Source organism: Maniola jurtina, chromosome Z (assembly GCF_905333055.1).
Source record: "Maniola jurtina chromosome Z, ilManJurt1.1, whole genome shotgun sequence".
Lineage (NCBI taxonomy): Eukaryota > Metazoa > Arthropoda > Insecta > Lepidoptera > Nymphalidae > Maniola > Maniola jurtina.
In genome coordinates, this window is record NC_060058.1 from 13,046,078 (window position 1) to 13,058,812 (window position 12,735).

General features: G+C 38.0%; 1 protein-coding gene across 1 annotated transcript in view; it reads left to right on the plus strand.

The window, feature by feature from the left end:
• Positions 1–823: 823 nt before the first annotated feature.
• Positions 824–12,735, plus strand: part of LOC123880561 (probable citrate synthase 2, mitochondrial) — a 35,911-nt gene continuing 23,999 nt past the window's right edge. The window contains exons 1-2 of the mRNA XM_045928744.1: positions 824–1,008; positions 12,390–12,551. Of these exons, the coding sequence (XP_045784700.1) occupies positions 964–1,008; positions 12,390–12,551 (207 nt within the window). The 5' untranslated portion in view covers positions 824–963. The remainder of the gene's footprint in view (positions 1,009–12,389; positions 12,552–12,735) is intronic.

Sequence of the window (12,735 nt, forward strand, 5' to 3'; positions counted from 1 at the left end):
TCGGTTCAGGGGTCTTTGAGTAATCGGTGAACATACATTGAAAAAAAAAAAAAGATTCCGACGAATTGAAAACCTCCTCCTTTTTTGGAAGGCGGTTAATGGGAGCGCACTACAAATACATCCCTCTCAATTCAAACATAGTAAAGATATAATATTGTAGTCTTTGTTTATTATCAGGATGTATGAATGTAGATCGGCCTTGATATTCAAAAAAAATAGTGAAATTCAGATTTCATACTTAGCAACACTACATACAAGGAGCGTGACACTTTACAATATGGCGGTGTTAGTTCCGATTTTGGCCACGCGCCAAAAGATCCTTGTCGCATTGTACGACAAGGATCTTTTGGCACTTGAATGACATTGACAGTAGTTGTAGAACAAAGGTTGCCAGCAATTAAAATCCCCCTCAATTGTAGGGAATATATTGAAAATGTTAATGTTGAAAATCGAGTGAGATTTATTTAATTTTATATGAATAAGAAATCGAAAATCCATCTCTGTTCCATAAGGAAAAAATAACAAAAACCATTGATAGGCCTAAGGCCATGGACTTGTAATCTATCATGTTTACCCGCTCAAATACTATACTTACCTAGTGTTAAATATAGCTTTAAGATGCAGACACATTCATGCTGTATTTATTTTCAGGATGTATCGTGAAGTTATAATATATGGAATGGCTTTAATATTATTAAAAAAAAAAATCAGAAAAATTTAGTTTTTTTACTTAACAACACCAAATACAAGGTGACAGCGTGACACTTCACAAGATGGCGGTGTTAGTTCCGATTTTGACCACGGGCCAAAAGAGCCTTGTGGCACTGTAATCCGATCAATAGGTAGGTAGCCGATAGCGAAGTCGTGTCGCACGGAGTCAGAAGTACAGAATATTATTATCGGTCAGAAGTGTACTGTAGTGTACTTTGGTTGTGTGTTGGTTAGCGCTCGGCGGTTTCAAGAATGGCTCTATTCAGGATCACAGCTTCTAAATTGATTGAAATACAGGTACTTTTATTTTATATTTAATTATTATAGCATTTAGTTGTAGCCTTTCACACAATTTTCCACAGAGTTTTTTCATAACCTTCCTTCTCCTTGCCACCTTTTGAGTTCGCTGTTCGAAGTTATGTAATATGAATAAAAGTGAGATAGACCTTTGCCGAAATTAAAGTGGATAAACACTTAAACTTAGATCTTTAATAAAATAATTATTTACAACATAATTTTAATTATATGCACGTGTACTGAAATAATTAATTTAAATACTTAACCACTCTAACCTCCGGCGCAATGTAACTTTTGCTTTCTTCAGACTACGACCCAAAGAACGAAAAAAGGATTAATTTTTATTGGTGTTCAGACCCAAACCAAAAATTTGGATATTTTCTTTTAGTATTTGAAGTTTTTCAAATTTGTTTGAAATATAATAAATAGGATAAAAGGGTGAATTTATGACATGCCAAAAAGCCCACTTGCAAAGTTTGGACCCTATATTCTTTCTTACGGAAACCAGCCCAGAGAGAAGAAATTCTCTCTGGGCTGGTTTCCGCTCTTAAACATTTCGGTTTGTTGTGCGTGCATTGTCCTTCCCGCCGAATTCTTCACTCCAGCCAACTATGCTCGCTCCAGACGCCGAATAGACCGCCAGGTTGCCGAGGGCTTCATTCAGGGAGTGAGGTTGGGGATTTCAAATGGCGCTCTCGTTGTTCTGCTTCGCTCGCGCACTCTAAGAGCATGTGCGTCGGTGTTTCATTGGCCTCCATGCAGGCATGATAGAGGACTGTTGGTGACACCTATAGCAAAAAGATATTTGTTTAGTGGGCTATGCCCCGTTATGAGTCCCACCACCTTCCTACCTAAAGGTAAGGTAAACTTTGCCTATGTCCAGGTGGAGTAGTTTGCTAGTTTGTTGTTGGTCTATGTTAGGGAAAGCTTGTTTGGCTTGTCTGCAGTCTGTTTTGTTTGCCCATAATTGTTGCCAAATGTCTATATTTCGAACCCCATATCTTTGGTTCTTTAAAAAGGCCCTTGGGTTAATATTTGAACAATTCCAATTATTATTTAGTCCTTCTTTGTGAATGAGTTATATGTAATCCTGGTTTACCACATTGCATTCCACAACCTCTTCCTCTTTGTAAGGAAGGGGAGGAAATGACATTTTTGACAGAAATTTCAGACTGAGAATCTGTATCAATAGATTTGAAATCTGATTTCCTAATATATGATGACCCTGAATACCTTCACCTCGTGGTAACCTGCCACTTGCCTTTCATCAATTTCATTAATATCAGCTGATTCATTTTCATCTTCTGAATCAAGAAGTAGAACAAGTATTTGTTCATCGTACAAGTACATGAAACATATTGAAATACTTATTTTGATAATATAAACCATAATAATATTTCTGATTCAAATATAAAGAAAGATTTACCTTCTCAAGCAAAAGAGGTGTTGAAAAGAAAATGGTCCTACATGTACAATTTTTGAACTAATGACTACTACTTTCGGTACCTAACCTAACAAAAATGATTATTTGTCATATTTAACTGATGAACAAATACTTCATCTACTTCCTGATTCAGAAGATGAAAATGAATCAGCTGACATTAATGTTTATGATTAATACATAAGCAGGTACATTCTATACTTAAAATGGAAATAACTCACAATAGTTTAAACATTAGAATATTCCAGCAATGTGCTGAAATGTGAAGAATAAATAATCCTAACTACAAAAAATTGATCTGTAACCCTTACAACATAATATTGAGTTAATATAATATTGAGTAGAGCCACAAAGTAGAGTCATTTTGTGTTGTAATAATATAATGAATCCTAGTGAAAATTTTCCATTGGATTGTGTGTCCATATTCATACTAATTTTAAAAGGGCGAAAGTGTCTGTCTGCTAACTTTTCACGGTCCATCCGTTTAACCGATATTGACGGGTACAGGCAGAGATAGCTTGCATCCCAGGGATGGATCTAAGCAAAGACTTTTTGACCCTGAAAGTCAAAGAGTTAACACTGGATTTTTAATAAATCCACCTGGATGACGTCGTAGGCATTATCTATTTGGTACAGGCCCAAGCTTGCATCCCAGGGACGGTTATAGATTACTTTTTATCCTGGAATAACAGAGTTCCTACAGGAATTATCAAAAACTTAAATCCATGCGGATGAAGTTGCGGATATAATCTAGTAGGTACTCGTATACCTATGGATCATTAATCTTCCATAAATTCACTAAATGTATTGAATAGCGTCGATAAGTAGCTACAATTCTTAAATCAGGTGGCGCAACTTGTCGACTATGGCTTCTTTACACCGTACTTAATACCTCAGAAACCTTTTAAGATAAAACTAGATTCATTTTTCAACCAAATAGAGCTACAAAGTTCTGTCTTCGTTATATGAACACGCTTGTTCAAACATCACTGATTACAGTGATGTTTGAACAAGTGTATTAACTAAAACCGCTGAGTCGTGTCTATCATGTGATATTATTATTACTCATGTCATCTGTGATTGTATGGTGCCTTTTAAGTACATGATTAGTTTGCGAGTCTATTCGTTTATCCAACGCGACGTCGGCAAGAACCTATCAACTAGCCAGTGGGCACACAATTTAATTCGTCTAAGCGCGGCCAATAAAATCAAAATCCGGTACTGTTCTTATGTAATCTAAAGATGAGGAATAGCTCGGACGGATCCTATCTACACCCAATTCACGCACGTAATATGTTGACATTGAATTCACCTACGTGCTCTTATCGTGGACTATCTTATCAGTTGAAATATTCTGGAGCCGTATATTCAACTGTGATACATAGTTCACCTCGAGTAAATCTAAAAATATAGGCTCGTGGCTGATCGATTATGCAATGTGCGCTGATTTGGCAAATGCTGGGCTCAATCTGTTTTTCTATTTGTACTGTGTACGTCTAATTACCAACACGGTTTTTTCGGTAATGTCGATTGACCTCTCTTGGCAGATTTAATGCATCAACGGCGGATCTGTGCTAAAAGTGACTAGCATTGAATTTCGTGCCAACAGCGGTATCCGTCGGATACAGTTGAGATGCCATTTTAAAATTCAAGTAAATGAGTTGGAAAAGTAGGCCATGCGGCTTGCGTGGACCAAGAGATAAGTAGGATCGGATCACACATCGAATCACGCGAGTGTTTTTCGCGATTAACCGCGTTTCATTACGCAATGCGCAGAAGGTTATTCTTGTTTCAAAGTCGTCCGTAGTAGGTATTTTGGCGCCGATTTTGTTCGTTGCTCTATGACATCACTGCTATGCTAATATATTCTGCTACACATATACGAATTCAACATAACTGGAGTTAACTAAAGGTGCCTCTTTAACACCATTTTTTTTGTTTTCAAACGAGTTTTGTGCTTTTGCCTTAAATTAGTTGAGAAAAGTAAAGAATAAAAAGATATTCACATAAAGTCCATCTTCAAGGTGATTGTAAAATATTTTTAACCGACAGCAAAAAGATGAGGAAGTTTTCAATTAGTCTATTTGTATTGTCGTATTTTTTTGCGATATTACTTCATATCTCCGTTGATCTCCAATGAAGTGCCAATGTAGAGTCACAAAAAAATGTGAAGAGTCGCCGGTTCGACAAGCTAGTTGGCACCGTCTTCAAAAAACGTTATTATAGAACTTCACAACTCTTGTATTCATAATATGTAGTTATATTCTGCAATTATATTCTGCAATAAATTAATTATTTTTTATGTTTTAGTGTTTGTGATTATTATTGAAGTCGGCTATTTAGTCGGAATTTTGTTTTCTCTATAACGCAGCAGACCCGCTAACTAAGAAATGATCAAAAATTCCACCTGAACAAAGATGGGCGGGTCAGTTAAATATAGACTACAGGCCCATGTTCAAAAATGGATGGGTCATATGAACCACCAGGTGACATATACAGGACGATATAAGAGCATAAAATAATAAGATTCAGCACTATGCCGTCACTTGTAAGCTGTCCAACAGAGTGCTGGTGAGAATTCAAAAGTGCAGGTAGAGTGAGTACATTTTGGTCATATATTTTTGTACGGCATTTTTACCATCGATAGATCCATGAAAAATAATAAGAAAGCGCGCAGTGCCGTAAAAAAATGGTGCGCCACAAAGTCAGTAAATTTTTTGATTTTCTGACATTTTCCGGGGTAAATTTGGTCATTTAATTCTGTACGGCACTAGTTTCATACTGTTTCAATACAGCCTCTAATCCATTATTCCGCAACGCCGTACAAAAATCATGCGACAAGGGGAAAAAATTGAGGGTAGCAACCCCCTCTCTTTCCGTGGTCCGGGGGATGATTTGAAACAACATAAAATTAATTTATTTTGAAAGTGTTTTATGCATAGATAATATTTTTTTACATGCCGTACATTTTCGTTGGTCCAAAGGTTTGTAGGGGATGTGGATATTATATACACACCCGTTCACTTCAGTTAGACGGCATAGTGATTTTATCATATTATCAATTGTTCTCTTCAAAAATATGTTAATGCCGTACAGTATCAGATGGCCATAAAGTACTACACCCTTAAAATGGTAGCGTCATTTTTATCAGCATAAAAGATATGGTCTGCATTAAAATGTACGGCATATTTTTTTCCTGATTTATTTATCTTAATACTATTTAAAACAAGGGAAAAGCGTAGAAAATTGCTATATTTTATTAATCTATGAATATTTAAACTTTTGCAATAATTTGAAAAATTTCAGTTTTTGTATTTCTCTATAATTTTTTTTAGAACAGTTTCTTTTGAACGGCAATACTATACAACAATAGTATTTTACACTATCATGTTAAAAAAAAAGTTGCCGTACAGAGTCAAATGATTTTACAGCTTTAAAAATCAAGTATACCATGAAATTAAGATAATTATTGATACACATTCAAATGAACACTAATTTTTTGACGGCATTATTTTTAATAGTACTTTTGAGTGCTAGATAATGTTTTGGAATCAAAGCCGTATTTTTTTAAGTCACCCCCCGGACCACGGAAAGAGAGGGGGTTGCTACCCTCAATTTTTTCCCCTTGTCGCATGATTTTTGTACGGCGTTGCGGAATAATGGATTAGAGGCTGTATTGAAACAGTATGAAACTAGTGCCGTACAGAATTAAATGACCAAATTTACCCCAGAAAATGTCAGAAAATCAAAAAATTTACTGACTTTGTGGCGCACCATTTTTTTACGGCACTGCGCGCTTTCTTATTATTTTTCATGGATCTATCGATGGTAAAAATGCCGTACAAAAATATATGACCAAAATGTACTCACTCTACCTGCACTTTTGAATTCTCACCAGCACTCTGTTGGACAGCTTACAAGTGACGGCATAGTGCTGAATCTTATTATTTTATGCTCTTATATCGTCCTGTATACGTCACCTGGTGGTTCATATGACCCATCCATTTTTGAGCATGGGCCTGTAGTCTAATAGTATTGTCTGATTTCTCATATTTTTTTCAGTACAATAAATGTCAAAAGAAGCGTTTGAAACGCTCTTATTAGTTCTCTCTCTGCCACAGTTCACGACAATAGAGAACTACTAACAAAACATCGAGGCTTCGATGTCACTGGCAGGCGTCAAATGCTAGTACATTTGACGCTAGTAGCCATCTAGTAGCCCTATTTGTATATGATTTCACGTCACCCATAGCCTAATATTTGACATATCGTCGGTTCAGGATCAAACTGAGAGCTCCCTCACTCCAGTTCACTCTGACTCTGCTTTTATGGCTAAGATTTCGGTGTTTAATCTACTGACGTGACCACTTTACTGTTTTCTTTGAAAGATACCTACCTAAATAAAGGTGTAATACTTGTAATAGCGAAGGTAAACGACGTCAGTGGACCATACGAATATGAATAACAGATTTCCGGTTAGTCGGCCTTTCCGAAGGGTTTTTTATGCAAGATTGAAGTATCCTCAAGGAAAATTTGTGGGAACTTTACTAAGGCGATGAGTTGTCATATCCACTGCGTCTGCGCTATGACCTCTTTCTTGACCTCTTTCATAACAATGACGACTAAGATTCATGTAGATGCATAGCAGTATAGCGCTTTAATCTGAGTTTTCCCGGGTATTCTTGACACTGCCCGGTTCGCGGAATTTCGCATTACCAATTTTATAGAACCGAAGCGGAATTCCCGCTCAGATTTATATAGCGTCAGTGTTTGGAGTTCCCTAGCTTAAAAGCACAATGATTCCCATTTCAAAATCGAGATACTGACATAAGACTAAGGAATTTGGAGAATCTTGTAAGAAATGTTAACTTTCCAAACGTGCTTGAAATTGTGCTCGAAACGTAATGTAATAAATAACCTCGATCCACAAATTAATATTGACTTTAAATCGTGTGAGTTTACACCTACGAATTATTTTACATAAAATTACATATTATAAATAAGTCCATGATTATAAAATAGATCATCATAGCAAACGCAGTTTATTCACACTGGGAGTTGTAGAATGATTTTATTACGAAAACTACTTACTACTATATATAGATCGATGATGTCCGCGACTACGCCGAATGGTTTTTTTTAATTCCGTGGAAATTCTTTGATTTTCATTTCCATCTCATAAAAAAATTCTTCCATTGTACATGAAATAAAAAAAAGGAAGTTCATTGCAAATTGAGCTGGGGGCTTCCCTCGAGTGACGTTTGGTGGGAAAAATCCCACATATAGTTTGACTTCCCCCAGAAAAATATACCTACTACAGCTAGGCCATCAACAGTTTTTGTATCTTAAAATGATATTACAGCCATCAAGATGAAGAAGATGACTAATAAACTGGTTTTAGAAATAATCCGTGGGTGATTTAAAATTCAAATTAGATTCAATAGCCTACCACAATACCTTTTCTCTAAAATTAATAAAATAAGTACATAATAGTTTAAGGTTTTCACAAAACCCTATTCTTATATTGCTATGAGATCTACCTACCTGGCAGGTCAACGGGAAGTACCCTATAAGTTTTCTTGACAGACACGACAGATGGGCAGACAGACAGACAGACAGACAACAAAGTGATCCTATAAGGGTTTTTCCTTTTGAGGTCCGGAACCCTAAAAATTGAAGAAAATTAAATGAACATAGATCAAAATAAACTATAAAGTCAGCGACATAATACGTGCACTAACAAAGTCAATAATATTGAACTCTGGCCCGCAGCCTGACCTCAGATCAACTTTGATTAACCATCGCCCAACGTTCGTGGAGTGATTGTTTGATTGAACTGTCGACTCGATGTCATCGCGTTTCAATTGGTCTTCCTCTCAAATTAAGTTGGCTTCGATTAATAATGATTTCATCGATTTAATTGAGCTCATAGTTGGCTTTTCTGTCTAGTTTATAATACTAGTAGTGGATGTCTGCGATTTTATCGCGTGGATTTATAGTTTTTAAGAATCCCGCGGGAACCTTTGATTATTATCCAGGATAAAGAGTACCCTATGTCCGTCTTCAGAATGAGAGCGTTCTATGTACTAAATCGATGAGACCCGCGGGCCGCGACTTTCGCCACGTAAATTTAGTTTTTTTTTTAATGTGATGAGTTTCCGTTATAAAAATACCCTATGTCTGTTTCTGGGATGCAAATTGCAATAGGCATATTTGTACCAAATTTCGTCAAAATCGGTTAAACGGATAGGCCGAGAAAAAAATTGACAGACAGACAAATACCTACACTTTCGCCTTTTTAATATCAGTATGGACGTATATATTAATACGTCCATACTGTATATATATGTTACCGGACGTATAATGTATATATGTTACCGGAAATGTATGAAATCTAGGAATTGTATACAAATCCTAGGAAATTTATATAATTCCGAAGCTGTTTAGGAAATGTATAAAATATTGTTTCAAAAACTATTTAATACATATATGTCCTAGGAAATGTGCACAATTCCTAGGAATTGTATATAATTCCAATATCGTATAAGGAAATGTATAAAAATCTAACCTAACCTCATGGATACCACCGCGATCGGGGAGGTGAGGTGGTTATGTCAGACTCTTAGAGACTAAAACCCCACGGCTTACCGTCTCAATCGTTGTTGCTGGGCACAGGGACACGAACGTATTCAACTGCGACCAAGCTAACGGCGCCCGCCAAGGCAGGCCGAGCTCTGGGACTAAAAGGGGCCCCAACACCGTTTAAGGCTCGCCGTAAACAAGGGCTTGCCACTCGAGGACCTACTCTCCCGCGGGTAACAGACTCCCCGTGTCTATTAACCGGAGACCCTACTCAAGGGGGCAAGCGACGGTCGTGCGCCTGCGCCCGAGTCTCCTGCGGCGCATGGGATGACAGTTCGGCTTCCTCTCTGAGCCGCTCCTCTGCCTCCTTCTATGTCATCACTTCCTCGCTGAAGGAGACCATCGCTTGCCAGGCCCTCTCACTGTCCACCATGAATTTAGTCACGACGGGCAATGAGAGGTCCTGCCTCATAATATCCACCAGTGACTGGCGAGGCTCCGCCCACGCCGGGCACTCAGCCATGTGTTGTACCGTGTCTGAGACTATCGCACTGGTGGCATTCCTCTGTGGTGTCTCTTCGCGCCACCCTGCACAGGTATCTTCCAAAGCACCCGTGCCTCGTAAGTACCTGTACAAGGTGGAACGTGAGTGCTCCATGCTTCCTTTTCGTCCAATCCTCGAGGATGGGATGGATAGCCTCGATAATCTTATGACCAGCAGTGGGTAACTCGAGCCTCCTCTGCCAATGGAAGAGGAGCTCGACCTGCGCTAATCGCCGCCAACCATCTACTTCCGTGGTCGGAGAAGGGTGTTCCCCACGTAAACGAGCATCCACCCTCCTCTGGTACACCCTAAGCTTTTTTTTTTCTTGTGAGGAAAATCCGTCATGGATACCACCGACCACGGGGGAGTACAGTGGTTATGTCGGACTCCTACCGACTAAAAACCTCACGAAGTTCCATCCCACCGCTTATGGCGGAGCACAAGGGACCGTAAACACCTCGTTACTCCGCCCTACACCCTAACCTAACCTAACTGATCAGACAAAACAACACCTTCCTCCCGCCCCGCTATCCTCGCATACCCATTGATATCTCAAATATTTACATTTCCGACTGCTATTTAGACAATGTATAGATTTCCTAGGAAATGTGTCTAATATAATTTATTTTACACATTTCCGTGCGATTTTAGGAATTACATACATTTCCTAGGAATTGTATACAATGAAGGATTACATACATTTCCGGTAACATATACAAACCTAAGGATCACGAATACCGCGAATCCCGGACCTCCCAAACAAGAGGTCGAAGTCTTAACCAACGCTATTAACTATCACCCACCTATGCTATCAACGCATCACTATATATCTATAGATATGTGTAAAATAATTACAAAACCCGTAGTTTATAGTGGCTCCACAAGGTATAATAACTTTGAGCAAGGTCAAGTAAATCGTGTGTTTTACTGTGACCATGAAATGATTTCCAATAATGTACCTACTTATGTAATACTTGTGAACTGTGTTAATACTTTAGCGAGAAGTTTTCCGTCTAGATTTTTTAGAGTTCCTTAGTACAACGAGGAACCCTTGGGCGCTATCTCCATGAGCGAGAGTATCGCGACGAGCCCGTCCTATAACTATCGGATATTCGGATAATCTCTACGGCACAACGATAATTCCGCCAGCGTGTCGTCGCGACTCGCAAAGAAACGCCACGAAACCGCAACAGGTTGCCGCGTGTCATGACGGCAATGCCTGCTTGGGTCTTCGACTGTGGCGTAACGTGGCGTTATCACCGCGAGACCCGACGATATCGTCGCGACATTATACTCGTCCAGTGGAGTATATGTGGAGATAGGCATATAGAATTGGTGACACGACGAGACTATCGCCGCGATACTCTCGCCCGTGAAGATGGCGCCTTAGCCCTAGCCCGCACTATGATTTTTATTCTTGCGAATTTTATTCGCGTGATTTACTAGTATTTTCCGCGTACAGAATCTAACCTGCTCAAACTGCGAATGCGAATTCCATACTACAGTATGGAGTTGTCGAAATTATAAGATAGTTTCGTCCAGTCCATCTGTTCGACGGCCTGTGCTGAGCTTCATATTTCTCATTAAGATTTAAACCATTAAAATAGTAGGTACCTACATACAGATCGTTTAAGTAGTACTCGTAGTAAAGTAGTTAAGTAAGTACTATCATATGGAGCATAATGCTTATCACAAAAGTTCCCTTAAGAATTCAATTTGTATGCCGTTCCAATATATTGTTTATGTACTTATTATAAAAGTGTAGATAGAGTTCTGCAAAATACAATAAAATATGCATCGTTGCGAGGGCATAGTCATTGAGTCACTGTTAGTTTCTGTTCTTAAGGGAAAACCAGACCGCCATGTTGAATAATTTCCTATTTTATTATTTGTATACGCTTCGCAAATAAAAGTTAGATATGAAAGTGGCACAAGGTAAAAATCGTATAATTGCAGGTCTGAGAAAAAATGCTGTAGGCATAGCTGACTATATTACTGCGTGTCAATTCAAGATGTTATTCAAACTGATCTGATGGTTTCTTGCCATGACACATTAAAGAAAATTAGCATAAGTATCGTTTAATATATAAAGGATCACTTAATGTTTTGAATGAACACATTACTTTTACCGAGTACAATACCACGAAGGCACGAGCTAACAAATATCACTTTGCATATTTCAATGACGTCATCGGAAGCCAAACATTGCGGGCAGTCAACAATCCAAACGGTCGATAATCTATACATATTCGTTTTATAGTTAGTTTGTTGGTTTAAAACGTTATAAAACACCATATTAAAATATAAAAAAAATCCATTCTAAAAAACTTTAAAAATTCAGATCATAAATGTATCAACACTCCTAAAATTGTTTGGAATTTGCTAATAATATAGTTAAAAAATAATTACGCTACGTTTAGGTACTGGTGTTAAGAGTAAAAAAAGTGCTTTTACGGGCGTTTGTGCACTCATTTGGATTTAATTCGTATTCGTTTTTGTAAAAATACGTTTCAAAGTGGCCGCCATGCAAAACATACATACGCGAGTGCACTCATTGGAAAAAGAATCGCAAAAATATTCGTATTTTTGTCATTTTTGAGTGCACACGCGTAGTTACGTTTTGTATGACGGCCAGTTCGAATCAAATTTTAACGAATCACGAAAACAAATTGAATACGAATAAGTGCACAAAGGCCCTAAGCTTTTATCTTTGCTTGAATTTAGCTCAAATGTGTTATCACGGACTAAAGATAAAAATATTTTTAGTCGATTATTTTACTTCCATTTTATCCCACATCTTTCTTTATTCCACAGAAAGCATGCCCGACGGCATCTATCCTGCTGAGAGGTCTCAGTGCGGAGCAGACCAATCTGAAGAGCATCCTCCAAGAAAAGATCCCAAAAGAGCAAGAAAAGATCCGCGAGTTCCGCAAGAAACATGGATCTACCAAAGTCGGTGAAGTCACAGTGGACATGGTGAGTATGAATTGCAAATGACCTTTAAATGTCCCTATTACTTACTTATCACAAGGAAAATGATGGTTTATGAAGGCAGGAATGTTTTTATCGCTAAAATAACCTTAAAATACACAATGTCATGTGAATTACATTTATAAGGATGCCATCCGGTCAAGGCTACCTACATTGGAACATTTGTTAA